The sequence below is a fragment of the Gymnogyps californianus genome, chromosome 6 (assembly GCF_018139145.2).
Source record: "Gymnogyps californianus isolate 813 chromosome 6, ASM1813914v2, whole genome shotgun sequence".
NCBI classification, from domain to species: domain Eukaryota; kingdom Metazoa; phylum Chordata; class Aves; order Accipitriformes; family Cathartidae; genus Gymnogyps; species Gymnogyps californianus.
The window spans coordinates 23430549-23454959 of NC_059476.1; the positions used below are offsets into that span (position 1 = coordinate 23430549).

The 24411-nt window shown below is 44.7% G+C and overlaps 1 protein-coding gene across 1 annotated transcript in view; it reads right to left on the minus strand.

Annotated features, from left to right (window-relative positions):
• Nucleotides 1-768: 768 nt before the first annotated feature.
• Nucleotides 769-24411, minus strand: part of SORBS1 (sorbin and SH3 domain containing 1) — a 119706-nt gene continuing 96063 nt past the window's right edge. Inside the window, exons 21-29 of the mRNA XM_050899426.1 lie at nucleotides 23809-23894; nucleotides 22169-22336; nucleotides 20687-20733; nucleotides 18826-18940; nucleotides 18598-18723; nucleotides 17350-17544; nucleotides 5197-5255; nucleotides 3782-3894; nucleotides 769-2960 (exon numbers count right to left, since the gene is read on the minus strand). Of these exons, the coding sequence (XP_050755383.1) occupies nucleotides 2893-2960; nucleotides 3782-3894; nucleotides 5197-5255; nucleotides 17350-17544; nucleotides 18598-18723; nucleotides 18826-18940; nucleotides 20687-20733; nucleotides 22169-22336; nucleotides 23809-23894 (977 nt within the window). The 3' untranslated portion in view covers nucleotides 769-2892. The remainder of the gene's footprint in view (nucleotides 2961-3781; nucleotides 3895-5196; nucleotides 5256-17349; nucleotides 17545-18597; nucleotides 18724-18825; nucleotides 18941-20686; nucleotides 20734-22168; nucleotides 22337-23808; nucleotides 23895-24411) is intronic.

The window sequence follows — 24411 nt, forward strand, 5'->3', positions numbered from 1 at the left end:
ACCGCCCCGCGCAGGCAGCGTGCAGGAGCCAGGCGTGTGGAGGTGCAGGGTGCGCTTTTGTGGTACTTGTGCATGACTGAGCCCCAGTGAGCCCACCCAGGCAGCTCAGCTCTGGCCTTCCCTCGCTCTGCTCCTGCGGGGACTGTTCCTTTACACAAGGCACACCCAAAAAGTCACGGCTCGCTCTCCTGCTGCAGGGCTGTGAGACATGATGTGTTCATCACAGACCTTGCAGAAACCCCTTGAATTAGCACTGCAGCCATACCTGCCTGGTCAGAGCGCAGCTACTGCAGAAGTCAGCGTCTTACAGGTTTTGACCCGAGTCAGGGTTAAAAATGCACATGTAAACACAACACCAACTGACATCCCTTTCCACAGAGGCTGGCATTTGGGGTTTCTTGTCCTACTTAACCTGTGTGGCCGCCTCATCTGAGAGAGAGTGACAAAGACCCTTTGTAAACCAGTGGACTTGTGTGTGCTCCTGAGCTCCCAGGTCTGTGTGCGTGCCACAGCAGCTGCACCCTGACCCCACGTTACAGTGGGATCTGGGTGCAAACCAGCTTTTTCTCTGCTTTTACACCTTGGTTTCTTTGAGAAAAAGTGACAGCCTGCCTGTGGCTGAGGAGGGAGAATCGGTGAGCTCAGGCCAAGTCACAAGCAGGATCCTCAGGTGCAGGACACTCGGGAAGCCCGTGGCAGACACCTACTACTCAGTATGGACACAGCCACAGCCAGCCACGGAGGGGCACTAGTACAAAAGTGCATTGCTACGGGAACAGCGGGAATAGACTTTATTTAATAATTTGTACAGGGAACACAATAGTAATTCAATAGTTCCATTTATTAATTGTCAAATAGTAATCCACTGCAATAAGAAACAAAAAACACAAAAATAAGTTGTGGTTTGTGTGTGTGTGTGTGTAACTTAAAATGGCAAAAGCAAGAACAAAAAATAAACCTTTAAATGAGTATGTTATATACAGTCAGTATCATCATGGTACTTTGCTGGATAGATTAATTTGGTGTTATCCAATCTTAGCAACAGACCTAAATATTGCTGCAAGTAACTGGAGGGCAAACCCAAAGCAGAAAAACAAACCCATAAATAAGATGCAGGATTAAAGGTATCTCCTGCAGAAAAGAAACAGTGGTGCTTTGTGTCATATCTGAAACCCTTTCATAATGGATATTTTGTGCTAAAACTCTTTATGTGAACATACATGGAATTCCATCATTTAAATAAAAGTGGGAAAAAATCCCAACCTTTCACAACTGCCTTTTTTTTCCTCCCTTCACTCAATGTGTTTAAGTTATTTTTCTATACAAGGTAAGTACATTGTCTGTACAAAGTTAAATATACATATTTACAGTCAAACTTCTGAGACACTGAGTCTTCTCTTCCGCTGACCTAGACGGAAGACAAGCCTACTTGATTTCAAACCCAGGAGCATGGCTAGTTTATCAAAACATTGCAAGTCGTGCTAACAGTTAGTTGTAGTTACTCTTAATAAATCTGTATAAAAGCATCAGCATAAAAATAGGCATTTTATATTATTAAATACGGCTTATGACAAAATAGCAATCTAACCCTTTGCTATTTGTATGGTAACTGTAGGAAGCAGAGTCTGATCGAACCAGGTTTATTTATGCATTTTCTTAATTACAAAATGTCTATCAAAAGAGTATTCATAGTGGATTTACAGGCAAGCGTACAGCCAAGCCATTTTTTTTTTCCTCAAGGAAATACGAATCTATGTAACTGGTAATAACTGCTGGGAACAGCTTTCCAAATTGATTAGACTTTTTTGTATGACTAAGAGGCAGCCAAAATGCATGTATTTATTTGAGACCTACCATTGACACTGTAACCAAAAGGAAAAAAAAAGGCACCCTTAGTGATATGTTTGTTGCTCAGATTTATCAGATCCTCTAAGATTTAATGCCAGGAAAGAAGCAAAGTCTTCATCCCAAACAGTATGCTTTGAAAAGTGTGTGATCCTTTAGGGCCAGCAACAGGGCAGGAGGAGCAGAGAAAGTGAACGGCCGTAGGACTCATAAACAGGATTTGCTCTCACGGATGTTCTGTTTATTGGTTCTATTCTTTGTGCAGATAAATGTCAAAGCCAGGCTGATTTCTCTTTAAAAAACAGGACTCAGTTTGTTTTGATGCACACAATACACTCACACACACACACAGCCCCTGCACAAAAGAAAAAAACCCTGCAGAGACAGGTAATGTGTTATTAAAGGGTTTGGGATTTTTGCGTGTTTGCGTTATGCTTTGGCTGACCTCTCTGGATTAAACCACCAGTCCCAAACTCCTTTTCCACACAGAGCTCTGCAGTTTAACCATATCAGCTGTCCTCTGCCTCTGCTGGGTCTTAAGGTGCGTGACACGAAGGAAGGGGTTTCTATGGAAGTGGAAGGCAGAGCAAAGTGAGTCTTCAGCAAGGCAGAAACCGGGCAGAAAGTCCAGCCTCCCTCAACCTCGCCAGTGAAAGGGAGCAGCTGCAAGGCTGCATACTGCCCCAAAGCACTATCCTATCTCAACACACAAACAAAACCTATATCATGTGCTTCCCTGAAGCCTTCTCAGAGGTAAGTACTCCATACAAATTAAGATTATCACCAGAACTCTTGCTGGGGAGGGGAGAAGAATACACAAAGGCAGCACTGTAAACTAGAAACTGTCTCTTCTTCAGCAAACAATTCACACCCTGAATCCGTGGAAGCAGGGCTACACATTCAACTCAATACTGTACCACATAACCACATCCTCCTAACACGTCTCATCTCTTGTCTATTACATTCATAAATTGTCTGTTTCTTCACTGTTTAAAAACATCATCTGGAAAACAATCCCATCACTGTCACAGTGGGATCACTGTTGTTTTACAGGTACAGAAGCTTCACATAGTTGCCTGGGAAGGTGCCAAACTGCCTTGTTCTCCTGGACGTACCTGTCGCAAAATAAAACACAAAGAAGCCAGAGTAAGATGGAGCCATGCAAGGAAGGCTTAGGGGTTTAAAAAGGTAGAGGTGGCAGCCTCTTCTGCCTGCAGGCATTGCTTTCGAAAACTAAATAGGAGTCCTGGTCACAGAGCCTTTTGGTGTAGATGAGATCACAACTAGTTCTGCTACTAATCATCTTTGGTCTTCCCTTTTAACAATTAATAAGGTGCTGGTGAAAGCTCCTGGGCCTATAGGCTAGGAGCCAAACTCCTATCAGTGTAAGCGAGCTAATCTCCCTTAAGAAGATATAACAAGCCTAGACTTGCAGTGTTGAGATGGAGAACACTGTCCAAATTTGCATTCTTTGAAGGTAAAGAGCTAAATTTTGCTAAACACACAGCTACAGATGAGGCTGGATTTTCAGGGACTGCAACTCCCATCCATGTGTTCCCTTCATCCCCTACTTGCCGCTTTCTGTAACTTGCCATGGCTCCCTCAGCTTTGGAAAAGCTACAGAAATCCAGTTTTCCTTGGTTCCCTCTGTTGCTCTGCCATCTGTGTGAGCAAGAAGGATCAGGGGAAAAGGGGAACGGGGAAATTAAGGAAAGAAAAGAGGAAAAAGTAGAGACCTAGCAAGGAAAACAAAGCTCCACCACCCTGCACCCTAATTTTAATGTTCTTGATGGGAAAAGATAAGAAATCGTGAAAAAAGTTGAGTTGATTTTTTTTACCATTTTGACCCCACAAATGAAAGCAACTTCCAGACACTCTGCAAAATTGCTCATCTGCATCTCAAAAAACTCTGCTGACAGGCAAGTGTCACACTCACCCACAAACCAGCCGTCGTCACATTTCTCCATGACATCGACAATGTCACCATCCCTCAGTTCCAGCTCATCATCGTTCTGAGGAGTGTAGCTGTAGAGGGCTTGGTAGCTAACTCTAAAACCAGAAAGATACTGCATGTTAGCCATTGGATTTCCCTGACATCCCTTCAGAAGGAGACATCTCCCTTCCCCTTTCTAATTCCTATTATATTTTGTTCAATGCAGTTTGGACCTCTGTTTTCCATTTGAGAGGAGGAAGCCAACTGCATTAAATTGGCTGTTGTCACAAGGCCATGGCAGCAAAAAGCATCACGCCTGCACTGTGTGGGATATGCAGAGAGCTTCTGTTTCCTTTTTGCCGTGTAGTTATCTCCATAGACTGTAACAACCGGAGTCTTCCTAACGTGTAGCACCTAGAGAGCATACGAGTGCAGACACCCTACTGAATGCAAGGCAAAACCTGGATACACTCATTCCTGGGCTGAGACATCTGTTCCCTCGCCCAGGCACATAGGCAGGGCCGTGAAGGACCAAACGGCAGAGTGAAGGACTTTAGAAAAAGATACTGCCTACTCTACTGCACTAAGGTTGCTGGATGAATCATGGCTGAGGAGGAACGGGGCAAACAAAATCCGAGGTTGAATCCTGCCCTGAGATACCACTTGAACCAGAGGCACTCTGTATTTATCAGAAAGGAACCTTACGGAGTGGAAACAATCTTTGGGCAAATTTGGGGAGGCTTAGATCCCCTGCCTGTGGGGAGTGAAAACAGAGTTGATGTGAGACTTTCCGTTCTGCATAAAGGGGCAGGGGAAAGCAAAGGCTCCTTTCAGGAGCCAGCTGCCAAGGAACTTCAGTCCCCAGCACACAGTGAAGGCTACTTGTCTCAAAATCATCAGTGAAAGGCCCCACCAAGCTTAATGGCAGCTCCAGGTTTGAAACTCTCAGCCTTGGTCTCTCATCATTCAGCCACCAATTCATCTGTGGAACTGGCCAACAATGCACCAAGCGGCATTGGTGTTGCAACTGCTCACTGTACTGTGAGAAGCTAAGAACAGGGGTGAACACATTGACCCATGCCATATGAGCCAGGTGTAGCCAGTGGATATTAATTTGTCTCTGGCTTCAAGATACAAAGACACTGAGATAGTCTCCATAACCAGCATGAATCAAGTGCTCAAAAGAGACCCAGTCCTGGATCATGAGGTCATTGTTTCAGGTGCTATACAGACACAAAGGTCCCAGTTTTAAACTACTCATTATGATGATATGTGGCTATTTTTTTCTTTAAAGAAAAGCTGACACTTTCCCATAATTCTAATTTAACTCCTGAAACGCTGAAGCTTTCACACCTCCCCATCTTCACCACCAGTCAGAGACAAGGCTGCTGGAAGAGATGGGAGCCAAAATGACTTACATGTCTCGTGGTGTTTGACTTCTGTCAGGGCTGGCTCCTTGCTGCTGTGCTTGAGGTTGCTGAGAAATGATGAGAGATGGTTTATGGTCATTAGAGGTCACCTTGTGGCGAGAGTCAAGAGGCTGAGAAATAGCACTGCAGTAATGAACAGACTTTTCTGCAATGTTTATGATCTCATTGCAAACAGCTTCCTGCGTGGTAGGCAGCATTGACATCCAAGAACACCCAAAGGACAGTCAACAGGGGGGAGGAAGGGGAAATATAGACAAGAAGAGATGGGACATTCCAGATGCAGCACATAAGTCCAGTAAAAAAAAAAAAAAAAAAGAAAAAAAAAAAAGAGTTGTAGATCCAGGTAAATATCCAGGTAGTGGAGTGCAGAAGGGATCCAGGTGTAAGCATGGAAAAACAGGTAAGATACAGAAGAATTTGGCATTTAGTTTGAAGATTTGTAACAAATACATATATTTTTAAAAGCAGCAGCATAAGAGGTTGCAATTAGTTATGCAGTGGCACCATTACAAATGCTATGAAGTCAGTTCAAGAATGCAAGGCGGGCCGCTCCATTCATGCATTTTGCTTCATTTAACTTATACCCAGGGACTGGCAGCACAATTAGCCCAACTTCTCATTGGCTATGACAGTTTTTCTAATTGCTAAATTCCCTTTTTCTGTTGCAAACAAAACAATATATGCAAATAGATAAATATGTACCTACTTTGAGCTAAAAATAGCGCTGGCATTTTATCTCTACTGAGGTGTTACTGTCTGGGTGAAGAGAGTCTAGGACTACACATCTGAGTTAAACAGTGGCCTTACCACATAGCTCTTTTCAGACTCTGTGAGATCTGGTCCAGCTCTCAATGAATGGTGGGAAGGCTGTGTGATCACCAAGCAAATGATAAGGAAGACATTTTAGCAGATGTTATATCGGTCAGAATTAAAAAAATTTAAATGGAGCGCAGACAACAAAAGAAAATTAACAACTCTTCCCCTCCCCACCCCAACACCACACTTTTTGGACAACAAGGTCTTTCATTTACACAAGAGACATTAAGGCTACAGTAATGAAACTGCACTGCAGCACACAGAATGCTGCAAAGAGAAAGGTGACAGCAAAACAGAAGCTCAGAGCAGGGAATCAGAGTGGAAGGTTAAGGACACCGCTACAACCAGAAATGGTACATAGTGTCATACTGCATTCCGGGGCGGGGGAAACAAGGACAGAAGCACATACTCGAGAGCATCAAACCTGAAAGGCCAAAAGCATGCTGAGAAGAATCTGCTGCTGTTTTTAGAAAAGTCCTCAATGACTTTGACACAGGAGAGAACAGTAACTCACTTGCTTCTTAAAAAAGACCAGCTCAGGTCCTCAGAAGGCACAATGCTGTGTAGCCCCATGAAAATCACTCTAGCTTGTACCAAGCGAGGATCTGAGCTGCTCCGTTAATTCCCACAACAAGGCAGAACTTCAGGTCAGAGGAGGCCCTGACTGGAAAACTCAGCTCCAACCACCACCTCCTGTGAAGCTTCTGGACTCTGCCCTCTGCCTCTCTCCCCAGTCACAACTCTTCACAGGGACTCGTGTGTCCCAGGGCACAGCAAGGAAAATAGGGTGTTTGGGGTTGGAGTTTTTATGGGGAAGGGGAAGGTCACTGAGAAAGTCGCACAGGTATCCAGAGCCTGGTTTTGCATGCTTTTTGCATATTCAAACACCTACTGAAGGTGCATGCTGTGAGCAAATGGGATGTCTGAACTGTGTAGGGTTATTTGTACTACCTGCAGGACTGCTTCGCAAAGTGGATTGGATAAGATACAGAGCATTGCCATGCTCTGAGATCATTCAACACAATTTTCAACACAATTTTCAACCCAAATTCCAAAGGCCTCAATTTTTATGCTTTCCCTCCTCCTCTTTATTCGCTTCAACAATGCCCTTCAGTAAAAGGCCTCCTTTCTCATGGCATCCCAAGACAGAGCAGAAGCAGAGGATAAAGAGGTTTCTGACACCTTCAGCCCAAGCATGCTCAAAAAGTTTGCAGAAATGCAGGGTGATGAGCTCATCCCTGTCTAATTCCCATTCTCAAAGATCCTCTGAACCACATTGTGGACCTCTGGAGCTGTGCCCATCATTGTATTAAAGCAAACCATCTCTTTTCTCGAGGACTGTGACCCACTCTAGGCCAACCCAACCCCACAGCAACTCCTTTGTAGTCAGCTGTACTGTCTGGGGCTGGAATCTGGGATCACTGCCCTAAGAAACAACGCTCTGTTATCATGTATATTTCTATATAGATACATATTTCTATATTCTTCCATGTAAGTTGGATGGGCTAATTGCAGTGGAATTCGCATTCAAAGCATTTACTGCGGAGCCCAAAATCATCACAGGATTTCTGGAAGTCATTCCTGCCTGTCTATCATCAGCGCTGAAAGGCAAATGGCATAATTAGAAATTTAAAATTAATATTGTGCAGACCAACTGGATATAGTGCATCAAATCTGATGAGATCAGAGCTAACTCAGGTGGTCAAGTAGCTGAGAAAACCAACTTCCAGGCTGAGGTGAGAGGCAGCTGTAAGAATGATTTTTTTTAATTCCAGAAAGTGCTTCTCTGCTCCATACTAATAAATTGACTGCTGGAATTGCTCCATGAACTCCTAAGACAGCGTGGTCCATTTCTCATTGATTAATTATGACCTCCCTGACCAGCTTTTCCTCCAAAGAGCATTAATAACTATGAATTAAATTAGTTATTTGAAAGCTTAAAATCGACACTACCTCTGAACGCTCCATGGTGCAGGCTTGTATGTGTAATACCAGGAGGTGCAGCCTAGCAGCATCAGAAACTTGGCCATGTTCCCTTTCCTGGCAGGATCCTCACGGGGATTTCCATGAGGCAGCTGGGCAGGGGCAGAGGCCAAGCAGTCCCCTGCCCTCCTAGCAGCCCCCAGTTCCCAACAAGACTAGGTGGATCCCCTCTGGCCTCTGCTCCAGAGATCCAGGCAGCTCCTGCCAAAGCAGTGGGTGTCTCTGCACTAACTCCCAGGGCTACAGCAGACCCCTACAGTGAGGTGATGAAACACCCCCAGGTCAGCAACTACGAAGCATTAGCCAAACAGGACAAAAAACTGACCAGATCAGATCCTATAGTTTTAGGCTGTAAACGTACCACCCCACTACTTCAAACAAGTGACCTTGATAGCATGGCCTAGATGGCTTTTTTAAAAAAAAAACAAACAAACCCTACATTATTCTTGCAGGGAGAGAAGAGAATAAATTTAAAAAAAAAAAAAAGAAGGTGGTGTTATAGGTCTAAATGCTCTTCAAACACGGGTTCGGAAAGCCCATGTACTACCTACAGTGGTGACTCCAGAGGTGGCCGAGGAATCAGCAAGTGTGGGGCACAGCTCTGAAGTATAAAACACAGAGGTTCCCCCAAAACACTGAGCCAGCCCTGCTGCTGCTGGAGGTAAACTGGGGGCCCTAAAAGTGACCAAGTATTCACAACCTGTGAGGACAACTCAACTCCCACCCCCTCAGACACACTACATGCTTTGTTAAGACTAAGTGAATAAACTTAAGCAGGTGCTTAAGTGTCTATGTCTCCATGTCTACAGACTACACAAATATGTGGTACAGTCAGTCCTGAAGGACAGCCGGCCACTGTCTCCACCTCATATGGAGTTTGAGGATGGATCTAAAGAGCACTACAAGTTTGTAAGAATACCAGAAAAAGGTTCTACGTTAAGAGCCTAGAAAAGCCCTGAGGCGGGTTTTAACTGTTAGGAATAAAGATGCTGGGACTACTTAATAGTGCTCTCCCCGCTCCTGCGAAGTCAAGTGTCATCAGTGTGTCTATCCATTGCAGCTCTTGTTTACGTGTCGTCTTCCATCCCTTTCTGGTGGGAGTTAAAGGACTACATAAGCAAAGAGAAAGCTAAGCAGAACAGACTAACAGACAGACAAGAAGACAGACAGACAAGTGGTATCCCCTCAGAGAAGGGCACACATCAGCAGTGATGCTTCCACATGTGAATGGAGAACCATGAGCAGGGAGGACTCCCCAGCCCAGCCGAAAGAAAAAAGGAAAACCTCCGCACACACCAAGCCCCAGCTGCGGTGAAAGCGAGGGGAAAGCTGGTCAAAGAGCTCTCACAAAGGACACTGAAAAGGCTGCAGTGTGGAGCAGCCTGACCTAAAGGCTGTCAAAGTCAATGGAAAGACTCCCTGGGCCCTGGATCAGCAGCTGAAGGCTGTGTCTACAGCAGAAAAATGCATCTCCCACGGGGAGCAGGTACCAACGCTTGCTGCAGACTGTGCAGCTCTGGCTTGGACAATAAACGTGCTGGGCTGAAACGCCGCCGTGCTGAACCCATGGAGCAGCAGAAGACCGCTGGGGGGGATAAAAGCTTACGTTGGAGATGGTCTTAAGTAATGACCATGCTAAGTAAGCATAGCTGGTCTGTGCTGGGGAACATGGAGTCTGAGCATCCTCCTCATACGCTCTCCTCTCTACCAGGACAAAGCGGGTGAAATTACTCACCACTCTGCCTGAGTGGTTTTGTACAAGTGGAAAGGAGCAGACAGCCCCCCACCAACATCCCTCACACTGCTGGGCAATACAGGGACCCTTATTCAGCCACTCCTGCCTTCCCCACCCCACAGCCACAGTCCAGCCCCAGGGCCGAAGTTGCTGCACTGCTCACACACGTGCTAGCACCACTGCTGACTGTCACACTGTGCTAACAGGACCTCAGAGTAAAACAGGAATTACACTAGAAAATTCCTGAGGGTCCCCTGAAATAGATTAATTTGATAGATTACATTACTGCTTAGTATCACATTTTACTGGAATATTGAAAGAAATTATCTCTAAGTTATACTTGAAATATCTTTCACATGCTGTGGTGTCATTCTTTTTTCTTTTTAGTTTGGACTGTGAAACTAAACAAAAGGGAATAACTTCAGAACAGCTAAAAGAGCCATTGCACTTTATATTATTACTTAACAGAACAGGCAAGAACACAGTCCTTATACCAGCCCTGTACCAAAGAGGTCTTAAACCTGCAAAAAACCCTGGGTCAGAATTTCATAACCGGGGAGGTTCTCTATAATCATAGAGTCATAGAATGGTTAGGGTTGGAAGGGACCTTAAAGATCATCTAGTTCCAAACCCCCTGCCATGGGCAGGGACACCTTCCACTAGACCAGGTCACTCAAAGCCCCATCCAACCTGGCGTTGAACACTTCCAGGGATGGGGCATCCACAACCTCTCTCTGGGCAACCTCTTCCAGTGTCTCACCACCTTCACAGTGAAGAACTTCTTCCTTACATCTAATCTAAATCTACCCTCTTTCAGTTTAAAACTGTTACCCCTCATTCTATCACTACACTCTCTGATAAAGAGTCCCTCCCCATCTTTTCTGTAGGCCCCCTTTAGGTCCTGGAAAGCTGCTGTAAGGTCTCTCTGGAGCCTTCTCTTCTCCTGGCTGTCTTCACTCCAACTCTCTCAGCCTGTCTTCATAGGAGAGGTGCTCCAGCCCTCTGATCGTCTTCGTGGCCCTCCTCTGGATTCACTCCAACAGGTCCATGTCTGTCTTTTGTTGGGGGCCCCAGAGCTGGACGCAGTACTCCAGGCGGGGTCTCACAAGAGTGGAGTAGAGGGGAAGAATCACCTCCCTCGACCTGCTGGTTACGCTTCTTTTGATGCAGCCCAGGATACGGTTGGCTTTCTGGGCTGCGAGAGCACATTGCTGGCTCATATTCAGTTTTCATCCATTAATACCCCCAAGTCCTTCTCTGCAGGGCTGCTCTCAAGCCACTCATCGCCCAGCCTGTGTTGGTGCTTGGGATTGCCCCGACCCATGTGCAGGACCTTGCACTTGGCCTTGTTGAACTTCATGAGGTTCGCATGGGCCCACCTCTCAAGCCTGTCAAGGTCCCTCTGGATGGCACCCCTTCCCTCCAGCGTGTCGACCGCACCACACAGCTTGGTGTCGTCAGCAAACTTGCTGAGGGTGCACTCAATCCCACTGTCCGTGTTGCCGACAAAGATGTTAAACAGCGCCGGTGCCAATACCGTCCCCTGAGGAACACCACTCATCACTGGTCTCCACTCGGACATCGAGCCGTCGACCACAACTCTTTGAGTGTGATCATCCAGCCAATTCCTTATCCACTGAGCAGTCCATCTGTCAAATCCATGTCTCGCCAATTTAGAGACAAGGATGTTGTGTGGGACAGTGTCAAATGCTTTGAACAAGTCCAGGTAGATGATGTCAGTTGCTCTTCCCTTATCCACCAGTACTGTAACCCCATCGTAGAAGGCCACCAAATTTGTCAGGCACAATTTGCCCTTAGTGAAGCCGCATTGGCTGTCACCAATCACCTCCTTATTTTCCATGTCTCCATAATGAGAAAGAAAACTAAAATTCAAAATGGTAAAATACCTCAAACACCAGGGGTGGACAATAATGGAAACTAAAACCAAATGTAATGTCTTATTTCCGTGTCTACTAAGTGCTTTTCTCATTTGATGAAAATCAATGAAAAGATGACAGGTTTTTGAAAAGGCCTCCAGGGTATTACCTGCAGTTCTGCTGAAGCCATCAGCCTCTGTATGGGTCACGCAGATAATGAGAAGTCATTTGCACATATAAATACTGCTCCTGCTCCCTAAACAACTGTAGACCCAGAGCTGGAAAGGAGGTCAGACTACCGATAATGTCACACACAGTTTTAACTTGACACTGACAATGCTCTGACTGTCAAGGCATATAAAATATAAATTTTGGCTTGACTTTGACTCCAAAGAAAGGCCACAGGGTCCCATTACAACCAGGTGCAACACCCAAAATAGAACTGCGTGCTAGTCAGCACTCAGGAGAAACATCTTTCCCTAAATGTGGCTCTTTGCTCCTCCTCTTTTGAATCACATACATCCAGTGCAAGCATTAGCAGGACCAAGTAGATCAGAGGTCAGGAGAAAGGCCGACACAGAAAACTTCTATGGATTTTTAACATGAAGCAGAATATGTATCCTATTGGACTCAGATATTGAAACTGAAAGGGAAGCAGGAGGTGGTTGTTCAGTAAAAACTTGTGCAAGCTCATGATTGGAGGGAAATGAGGTGAGTAAAGGTAACAGGAAAATTTCAGGGTTAAAGCTGTATCTTGCTCTCATAAACTGATCAAGAAAGAAAGTAAGTAACATTGGCAACTACTTCCCACACTCATCCTGCATGAGCAGCCTGCCTGGTTCACTGATCAAGCCAAAGATTGCTTCCCCAATACCCATCACTACAAACTCAGTCCAGTTTTTGCTAATTGTGAGCTTTCTGTTTCAAATATTGCCATCTTGTGGAAGCTGCCTGGAAGGACTGACAAGACACCAGCAGCTGCGAGCACTGCTCGTTCCCGGGGCCCTGGACATCCCTGCCACAGTGCTGAGGCTGAGTTGGTTATGCTGCACAGACCCTACTGCATCCCTCTTTAAAGATGTTTGTAGCTCTCAGCAATAGAGCTGAGAACCTCTGAATCCTACCTGACAAGGCTGGAACAGGTCCCTGACATTGTGTATGCCTTACCCCCAGCTCTGAGATGTGCAAACCCTGAATCCTGATCTCAGGTGGTTAAACAAAACCTGAACCAAAGTATCTCATGCTACATCACTCCTGCTAACAAGGCCACCAATACTGCCTTATAATGCAATCGAGCTGTAGGAACTCAAGGTCAGAGCTAAATAAGCTCTGGGTTAATCCTTTGGAGGAACAGAAAATCAGATCCTCAGCTGGTACAACCTGGCAGAAACCCAGACTTGAGCTATGTGGATTTGCACCAGCTGAAGATTTTGCCCATACCTGCCCTTCTGCACAGCCTGGAAATAATTTTAAATGATTTTTTTAAAAAATAAAAATTCTGAATTAAATGACAGGAGAAACATCTCACCTGTGGAATCAATGAATGGCTAAACAAGCATATGACAAAACAATGGCATGGCATGGAAACAGCTCTAAGTAATGGAAGAGTAATCAGCAAAGATGATTACCTGTGGCTTACTGACTCTGCGTGTAAGTCTGGGAGGTGGCTGTGTTGTGACAGTAGAGGAAGAGAGGGCAGAGGAAGAGAGAGGAGCAGATGAAGAAAATGCTTTTGATTCTGCAGTCTTTTGAAGAAAAGAAAAGTTGGTCAGCTTGGCACACACTCTCTTATCATCACAATCACTGCTAGTGATAAGAGCATCTACTATTCAGTAAATTTGATGCACACACAGCAAACGTAACTCCATGCAAGGGCAAGTGCAGTTTCCAGTTGGTTTGTCTGAGCTGACCACCTTATTCTGTTTTAAACATGCAGGTTCTGCCTGTAAAAAATGCTACTAAAAATATATCCAGATGGTAAACAGCACAGTCTTTATACAGCTTTCTGGTTATGATTCAAGCAGAAATCAAACAATTTGTCGTAAGATTTCCCAGTGTGAAATGCGTCATCTTAGAAACTGTAGTTCCTCATTATTTAACGTTGACTAGATGGGGTATGTTATGGAGGCTATCGCAGTGCATCCAAGACAGTATTTATAATGCTATGATTTTGAGCTCTCCAAACTTCCACTCTTATACAAGGTAGCATGGGGGTGCTGTAATGCATTTGGGCTGGCTGTAGCCCACAATGGACCCCAAGTCAACTGAGAGCTGCAAAGTAAGGCAGATCTCCTATACCAAGACTGAGGGCGGAAGATAATGTTGTAGAAGCTACTGGAGGGTTCCCCTATGTTCCCTCTCATTGTAACATACAGCTACATATAACTAAAAACTCTTGGGGAAAAGTATCACTAGGTCTAATTCTCATTTGTGGCTAGACCCCTTCACATCATTCTGGAAATGCAAAGGTAATAAATTCCACTCAATGCATAGATAACAACCAAGCCTCCCTGACTTAGTCATGCACATCCCAGACTAAGGTTCGCTAAACCACAGGCTCCAGGATCAACAGGGGACAGCTTTTGTGATTCTAGGAACCAGGCTGACGTTTACAAGGCTTTTCAGTCCATGGCTTTAGGAGGAACAAATAAATCCTATAACCGAAGATGATCCATTGCACACTGGAAAATCTCTGAATAGCAAGGAATTGCCTGTATTCTACACAGTGAGGTATATGGGCATGAGGCCTGTGTGATACTTTCATCTGACACATCTGGTAATAGCCACTATCTGTGACAATCACCTCATTAGACGTGACCAATTGAGTCAGGCCTGTGTTATTATCTATTCTAAAATAATTTTCACTACACTGCTCCTGAGCCCTCTTCTAAAACTTTTTGATCTGCTATCCAGTGAATGCCACTGGTGACCCCTGGAAGAAGGTCTTACAATCATCAAAATGACATGTGGCAGCCACTGGCTCTGCCTGGCCAGCAGAGCAGCACAAACCTCAACACACCAGTTAAAATCAGCCATTCAGACCAGCACACACACATGCAGGAGAAGTACCTTCTTTTCCCCGCTTTGAAACTTTCCCAGATCACCTTTCCTCATGCCTCTTTTCTCTGTTTCACCTCCCTGCACAATAGCCATTAGCTCCTGACACAACTGGTTGTCCTCAGAGGAACCCACACGTCTCTTTTCTGGGCTCGCACGCATGTCTAGTTGGGATGGTTTCAGGCAGCGCTCGACAGAGACCTTGGGAACAGCATGAGCACCCTGCTCGGGGTTGCTGCTGCCCTCTCTAGTCTTTTGGAGCCAGGCTTGGCTGCCAGTGGTGTCACGCTGCTCTGCGAGGACGCTTTTGGGGCTCTCCACTGCCCAGCGAGGGAGCTGGAGTAGCTCACGCTGGGAGAAGGGGAGCCAACAAACTTTTCTTCGCTTTGCGGAGCGGCCTGATAGAAACTGCGAGAGGAGGACTGAGGTCTGGATGAGTAAGAGGGCAATGGGGATTTAATGGACCTGGGAGTCGAGGAGCCAGAGAGATGAGAATGGTGGAGGCTGACCGTGGGGGAAAGGCTGGCTGCAGCAGAAGGCGAGAGATAGTCAGTGTGAGAGAGGGAGGCTTCAGGCGGAGGAGGCAATGGAGGAGTTATGGCAGGAGTGGTGCTAGGAGACACTCCCACAGTCAGAGCAATCCACTCAGATGTGACCGCCTGCACCTCTGGAGACAAGGTGCGGCGTGCGAAAGGCAAAGGCGGAGGAGTTGGTGTATGGAGCAGCTCAGAGCTGGGAGACTTGAAGGAGACAAAAGCAGGAGAGAAAAAGAAAGAAATGAACAAAAAAAAAAAAAAAAGGAAAATACAAAACGACAGAGTAAAAGTAAAAGGAGAGAGAGCAAGTGTGGAGAGGAGCAGATCTGTGACCAAGCATGGTGCACAAGTTTTCCATGGACAGGTGCACCGTGTTGGAGAACGTGCTGTGCACGGCTACTCCAACCACGGAGTCCAGTCTGTATCTGTGCTGCTAATACCCTTCTCCAGCCTTTGCCAGGATCCCAGACACAAAACGTCTTGTGGAAGACTTTAGACTTCATACCGTATGCCCTAAGTCCCTCAGAGGGCAGCTGAAGCCACCATCCATGATAGCAGCATGCAGCATTTGACTGGCCTGGCAGTAATAGCTGGGTCTCCAGCAACTCACACTGTGGACCCAGTCAGAATTCACTACTGCAATGAATTTTGACTTTATCCAACTCTAGCATGAGCAATGCCTGCTCCTCAAGAAACTTGCATTGCTGAAGCTGTGGAGGAGAAAGTGATAAAAAAAGCCAGCTGTGGCTATTTGGTCTTCAGGTGATTAAAGTAGGTCCTATGTTTATAAATGCAGAACACACAACCAAGTTCTGCCCTTAGCTATTACCACCAGCGATGTCAGTGAGATCAGCTACGTTAGCACTGATCAGTGTTTCTCAGTCCTCTGCCAAGTTAGGCAAAAAAGTAAGGGAGAGAATTGATTTACTAGGGAATCAAAAGAAGAGGAATCAAAAGAATAGCAAAGGAAACCAAAAAAGGGTGGCTACGATCCTTTTCATCAAAGGGAGAAGCTTGCAGAGAGCTGGTGGCAGACTGGCCACAGCTATGGAGAGACTGCCAAGCTCAAACAGAAAAGCTCAGCTGAGGTCCACTTTGACAGGGAACCCCAAACAAGCAACAAGTCTTTCCTCTTTACACAGTGGCTAAGAATAAAAACACTCCTTTTAGGGAAGATCCAGACAGACACCAGGCATGAGCCATGGCAGCCTTTCCCATCCATCCTGTACCGTATATCCCTTCCTCCCAGATCCCAATTCTCCACTTTTGTTCCTTGCAGTCTTGACCTCAGAATAACCTTGCTTCAGTCCTGTGGGTGAGAGGGGGATGCACCAGAACCTCATGGCTGCGACCCAGACACGTATGCTGACCTTCAAGCATGAGTATTTGCAGGACAAGAGCAAAACAAAGGGATTTAGAGACTCACTGCCTCCCTGATATGTTTTCCATGGCAAATATTCTGGGATTCCCATACAATTACCTGCTACCATTTTGATTTCTGATTTGAACTGCAGTACGGTTTATAGTGAATCTAATATTCATGGAAGATCCCAGACTGGCCTGCTCTCAAAACCTGAGTTCATTTAGCACCAATTTCAAATAATACAGGCCTGTCCTGACCCTGTCTCCCAAAACCTTGGTCATGAGCTGGAACATTTAGGACTAAGTATACAGCTTGATTCAAGCTGACTGGGATCAACATAATGACTCCTACAGACTATAACAGTCTGTGACACCTTTTTAATAGCCATAATAAAAAATTCACTCATCACAGTGGAGGTCTGTAAAGTGTAAACATGCACTCAGGAGGAGCTGGATCACCAATTCATCCCAACTCTGGCAGTGAAACTTATTCAGATGGCTGTGAAGTGTAGCCCTTTCAACCTGGCCTGAATTCAAGCTACAGATCAGAGATGAAAAGCTGAGTCTCCAAATCCCCAAATGACCATTAACCTTTCTGGTAAATGAAACATCACCTTTTCCTGCAGTTGCAGCATACTGCAGGGAGCACATGGCTTTTACTGCGCAAAACACTAGTCTTAGCTACAGCTTTTTTCAGCTATTGCTTCTTGCACAGCAATGGCAACATCCCTCTGTTCTGCAAGGTGCTGTAAGCAGCTGCATCTAGTCCAAATACCTGTGGTGAAGCTGTCATGCTGCGGTTAGGGGAGCGGGACATTGGTGGGTCAGGATAGTCAATGGCATTCTTGACCACTGGTCGTTTGAGCACCTCCACGTAAGTGACAGGGAAGATGCCTTGGCGATTGGTGCCAGAGATTTTTCCTTCATACCAATTCTCATCCACTCGTCGAATCAACGTGATCCTTTCACCCTATGGGAAGGAATAGTAATGATTTTAATATATTTCATCATTCCAAATCAGATTACATTTTTAATCTCGCTGCAGCTGACTTAAAACAATTGGTGGCTCTCAGCCTCCCCTATTTCCTAGTTATGTGGTCCTAACCCTAACCTCTGGGTGGGAATGATATTTTTCAGTTCAGAGAAGGAGGAAACGCAGATCTTCTGGTGCTGACTCGGGCTGTCTGCAGACACAGTTATACTCACATTTTCAAGACCCTACTTGCTAAAGCCAGTTAAAAAAATGGAAACCAGCAGTTTCAGGCTGACCACAAGACTCTCAGGGGTATGAGGTGTACAGGGAGTATGCACAGGTCTGCAGTTTAAACTAGGTCTCTCTATGCTCTCTCCTGTTTTGCTGACAGATGGAGTGACTTCCAGATCCTTAATATAAACTGCAAGCCCCACCTTCATGTATAATTAAAAGAGAAGACAGACAAGATCTAATCTGAGCATCAAAACAGAAAGCTGGTTGAGATGGAGAAGTGCTGCTACTTAATCTAAATATGGCTGACGTTGCTCTGAACAGCCATTACACATCCCATTCCTATTCCTTCACTCTGCAGTCAGGTCTAGCCAGTCACTTCAATACCACAGAACCTTGCTTGCCTGTGCTCAATGATCTGGCTTGTAGTACGAAGGAAGGTGAACCCAGTTTCCTTCTTTTCTGTATTGCCATTCTTACGTGACTGTGTGCATCTCCACTAGAGAGGATCAGACTGTAGACGTCACCAAATATCGAATTTGCCTTGCAGAGCCAGGCTTCCAGCACTTGTGCTCAAAGTATCTTCTCAGCTAGCCCTAAGGAAGCAATTGGCACTTCTTGATTCAGCTTACCTGCAACACTCTCACTGCAATGCACTACATAATGACTATGGAGTAAAAACATGGGTGATGAGAAGGAATCCTTCCCGAATACGGAGTTCATCTTATTGGAGGTTTCATTTGGAAATTGCAAGTTATTAGTGTTAAAAAACTGCAGCATTTGTCTGGATTCAATTCATCAGCACAACAAAAGTCCTACCTTTCTGAAGGACATTTCCACTTGGGTATCCCCATTGAAGTTGAACTTCGCAATAGCATCTCCATATTCCAATACTTGCAATGGTGATGGCTTTTTGGGCTGAGCTTTCTCAGCTGGTGGGAGGAGCTAGAATGAACAAACAGAATCAAATGAGTCACATACAAAAAGCCCATAAACTGGTCACTGGCAGAAAGGGAGTGGGCAAAGAGAACACCTGCAAGCAGCTACCTCTATGTATGATCGTGGGAAGATGCCAACTCTGCCATGGTGTTCACCTTCATACCAGTTCTGGTCAATCTGCTTGTAAATGTAAACGATATCTCCTTTTTGCAGAGGAAGTTCCCTGTTAACAACACAAGCATTCCATCAGAACTTCACTGGAGAACGGATGTGTTCTTTTTCTGTCCAGCAATCCCTAGGCACCAAGGTCTGCATCAGCCCTGTTGATATAAATCATGCTCCACCCAAAGTGAAAGCTACATATTGAGAATTACCCTGTTCATATTGTGATGTGCAAGGACTCTCTTGCTCTTTGGGCATCCTGTCAAAAAAGCTGGCCTATAAGGGCCCTACTAACCACATACCCTCCAGCAGCAATGGGGTCAAGCTCAAGCAAAAGATGCCACTGGCTGCTTTGCATGTTGGATACGGTGAGCAGTGCTCAATTCCTGTTTTGAAACAGGTCATGTCACAAGTGCCTTTCAAAGAGACACATGATTTTAATGGAAGCAAGTTTGCTGATTAGATAAACCCCCTCACACGCCAATGTTGATCCTGCAACGATTACACTTCTGGTCAGCCGGCGGTTGTGCAACCACTGACCTCACCTGGGCTAACAACTGGGGTTTCAATCTACAGTCTTCAGTGCTAAAATTATGAACGTCTGCAGCTTGAGGAACTCCCACTGTGGGCAGCTTGTACTAGGCTCATAAACCAACTACTTGGGTCCCCACAGGAAAACAAACAACCCAGCCTTTCCTAACATGATTTTCACAAGCTCTCCTTTACTTTTGTCTGGCACTCTGGTATGTTCTGCTCAAGGGACACAACAATTACACCTTACATCTGCCTCAGTTTTATTACAGGTGCTGGGGAGATGCTGTGTAAATCATTACAAAACATCACCTATAGAACATGTAACAAAATATTCCCAGGACATTAGCACCTGAGAAGAAAAACAGCAGGTCCTTCACTGAATTCTGTTCTTCTTTCTTCCCTCCCTAGCAATGTTAAAATGACAGCTTCTCCAGGCTCATACAGAGGGAAAGGCCTTCCAGGCCTTCTTTTCATGGCAGTGTTCCCCAAAAAGAACGAGTAGTGCTCTGTGGTTCACCTGAGGGACCACAACAGGGCTTGAAGGTACAACAATGCCACCAGAAACATCCGCTGGTGTATCCACAGATGCCAGGGGAGCAGTGACCACTCTGTACCCTTACAGGTCCTGAATCAGGAAAATCCTGAGTCAAGGGCCCACCTACATGCTTAAAGCTAGCCATCTGTTTAAGTCCCTTGCTGACCTTGGGTTATGCTCAGCACAGTGAAAAGGATGCTGCCGTTCTGCATATCTATGTTCTTCTGACCATCTGTATGGCAGATTTACACAATGAGCTACTGACTAACACAGCTCTTCCAGCTCCTAAATCAGAGCGCAACCAGGGATGTCACGCAGGGGAATCCCTTCTGTCTCCAGCACAAGGGTAGTGACAGAGCTGCCGGCGAAAGGTCTCACCCAGCTGTCCTGCTTACAAGGTGTGAGGAGGAACATCAGGTAGAGTGCTCTCCCATGGCTCCACCCACCCTCAGAGCAGAGCACTCACTTGTTCCAGTAAAGAATGCAGGTTTGCCCTAAAAATCACATGGAATACAGACGCGCTGATAAAGAAGACATTTTCCTAAAGGTCCTTTAGAGGCTACAACCTGCAAGATTCATATTGCTTTTCCCTGCCTTACTATGGACACCTTTGCTTTGAGCTGCTGGAAAGACACTCCCAAAACATGAATCTAATTGCACGACACTTCATAAATGCTGCATCCTAGGGTAAAAAGCAGAGGAAGAACACTCAAGGCAGTAGTAACAAGCTGTACTCACTTTAGCGTCTGTGCTTTAAAGTCAAACTTGGCTCTAGCAGGTCTCATCTACAGATCAAAAAAATCAACACATTAAAATAATTAGGTTTTCAACCCTCTTCTGAGGAAAAGCACCCAAACTCTTCTATAGCTAACATTAGTCTGAGGAAGAAATTGAATGCAGGTATTCTGCTACAAGCTTGTGTGCAATTGGTACTACAGTCCAAATATACTGGATGGGTCTCTCCCACCAGGGCAAAAAGTGCCAACTTCTGGTATAACAGTAAATAAGAGCTCTACAGGAAATGGATTTAACAGCAGTAAACTTTTAAATGTGACAAACCCTGTTGAATGAAAGCTGCTCCAGTAACTACAGTTACTGGGGCTCCGGGACCACATTTCCCTTGACATGTGAATGGAAAAGCAAAATTTACTAGCTAGTAAAAAAAGAGCAGGATTTTATTTGATGTGGCTCTTATTGATTATTACCCGGCCCTGCTGAACCCTGCAATGTGACCCATGTAGTCTGTATAAATTGGTAGGAAAGAGACAAAGGTGAGGAGGAAATATGAATAAACTAAGCACGTATCTAAAAAAATGTCTTCAGTGGCTATAAAGCCGAAGAGGACGTTGACAGCAAGCCTAGGCTTTAAAGCTTGATTTACTTGGCTGATTTTCGAATAGCCACAAAATATTCAGACAATTTTAAAGTCATTTCGGTAATAGAGCATAAAATAAGAAGTAGTCACATTCATGTGGCACCAGAGCGTTTGAAACTACATGAAGGGCAGACAAGCATACTCCATCCACATGGTGACCACCTCACCCACCACCGCAGTGCAGCGCCTCTGGGGAAACAGAGCCGCTGTCAAGAGCCCCAGAAGCAATCCCTAAGGCAGGAAAAAGCATTTGGCCAGGACACCTGCACTAGCATCCAGCCCTCGGAAAAAGTGCCTTGGGCTCATGGGAAAACCATCTACCTCCTCCTTTGCCTCTTTCAGAAAGACTGACCAGGTCATATGTAGTGAAACATGCTGAGACTTTTTCCAATTGTTTCTAAAGGGCATTAAGCATCTTTCAAGAGGAGAAGAAACAATCTATTTCTAAAAAAACCTATGAGACAGTCACATGGCCAGGATCAACAAGACATGAAGTTTCTAAGCGTCAGGCACAGACAAGAAGACAATGTAGCAATATGATGCAAAAGATGTAGAATGCCTTTGATTCACTAAAAGTAGCTGATATTTAAAGGCATGCATCACAGGTGTGCACCAGCAATTCTCAGCAGGCATGCTTTAACATATGCAGCTTGGTATAGAGATATCAATTAATTTACCAGGCACAAGAGTCAAAGCAGATCTAAATGAAGCCAGAATGGGAAAGGCGAAGGTGGAAAAAAAACAAACGACATTCTCTGAAGAGCTAATGTTGGCCTAAAGCACAACATTGTGAGAGGCAAATATTGCTTTGGGTCAAGCAGCAGACTGAGGTAACTAAAACAGACCTCTGACCCAGATTTCCTCTTTGCTGTATCGTCTACATTTAGGAGGTCCCCAAATCGCTCATTAGTGATAAACTGATGGTGCGTTGGAATAACCCCTGTGTGCCTTCTAGCTGCAATATCAGCTTCTTCTTGCTCACGTTTAAGCCGTCTCTGGTCCTCTAAAAGTTTCTGCCATAAAATTGCATAAAATGGGCAGTAAATCATCTAGTTAAAGGCATTCAAAAGCTGCCATAAATGTGACTTAAATAACATTTCTGAGGTCAAAGCAAATAGTTGGGATTTTACAGTTCAACATAAAATACTGATTCTACTAACTACACAATACCCTTTCATTTTGCAAGCAGAGAAGGTACATCACCATTACCGCATAACTGAAATCCAGCTCATACAGAGGATCTGATCCAAAGCTGATGGAAGTCAACAAGGAGTTTTTCTAAGTTTTGGCCAGGTCCTGGGAGCTTCTAAGAAGACTGTTGTTAATGCAGAGGGTTGACCCAAACCCCCTTCAACCAACAAGGAGTTTCTCTCATTGACTTCCAAGAGACCTGAATCAGCCCCACAGGTCAGTTCTGAGGCACCAAACTCCCTTGAGCTTTGCAAGGAGCTTGGGAGAGTGCCTAACCACCTTCAGGTATCAGGTTCTCCCATACTTTCTTTGGGCTCATGTAATACACTTTGTAAAATAAAGTAAATAAACCCCAAAGAATTATTTTGGACTTCTGAAGTCTCTAGCACACTAATGGAAATGTGCATTCTTGAGTACCTGGGCAGAAGGATTCTTCCACCTTTTGGGGCTGACTGTAGGCTGAAGAGTTCAGCTTTGTGCTAACTCATTTGAAGCCAGCAGGTCTTAGTGAATTCAGAGTTTTGCTCTTACACGAGTTTTCCTGCTGGATTTTGGAAGTGGAGGGATTACTAACTGTTTCACAGGAGAAGACAGCAAAAATGTATTTTTCACATAGGAATTAAGAGCAGGTTTTCCCATATTTCAAAGCACATATTTTACCATATTTCAAAGTGCTGAAAAGTCTGTGTGGCTTTCCTATTATTTCGGCTTGTCCCAGTGTTGCCCAGCCAATTCAAAAAGGACTGCTACATTCTGTTGTCAACAACTTGAGACACTATAAAGAATTCTAGTTTGCACTGGGGGGAAACTTCACACTTTCTGATAGCTTAAAATATCTTACATTTGCTGTTCAAAACCTGAGGACCCCCACAAGAAAAATACTGTTCTCACCAGTTTGATTAATACCGACTCAAGTGGCTTTCTTGGAGAACAATAAAACCTTAACTCACAGAATAACCATTTCATCTTCATCTGTGAGTACTGGGATGTTGTACTACCTCTCACACGCATCTCCAACTTTTTTACATTCTTTAAAGCTCCCATATATCATTTGGTGCAATTAATAAGAACTATCAGGTTCATTTTAAACAAAAGCTAAACTGGACTACACATATACATTAAATCAGTGGCAGAGGTAGTATTAAAATTAAAACATACTAGTTCCAGCTTGTTGCTCTAACTTCCAATACACATAGCTGTGGGCATACAAGCTGTCCTTATATAAGGCTGAATGTTATATTTCTTGTGTGTGGAGCTGCTACAACTGTTATTAGGCCATAAAGGAGGGCATTACCTCTTTATCATCATGCCGTCTGCGGATAATTTCTTCTGGAGTTTCCATGTAATCAACTGATGCAAAATGCCTTGGTGATTCTGAATCTACTTTGAAACAACATAAGGAAGTTAAAATACAGATGGATTTATCTAGCATAACCAGAAAGGAAAAAAATAGATATTTTTAAACAATTTGTTTCCATTATGACAGTAAGGATTCTCAATTGCCATTGACCAAATTGCCAATCAGATGTCGATAATTTATCCATTTTCATTTTTTTCCCTTTTGGGCTGTACTTGTGAACAAAGATCCAAAAACAGGGAGAAAATAACGGCACGGGAAAGTGTAAAGACATAGAAGGACTTTGTGAAGAAAAGATTCGCTGCCATCAAAGTATGATTTGGCATTTTACTCTTGAGAAAAATTTAATACACACACACACACACACACAACTAGACCTTGAGAAACTGCTCCTTAAAGCAAATCATCTGGGTTTGTTTTATATTCCCATGTGTGCAAATTATATAGGACTAGAAATATCTCATGTTGAGATTCTTGCATCCCTGGAGTTGCTTGACAGACAAACTGAACCCGATGTGATTAGAAAGGCAGCGGAAATCG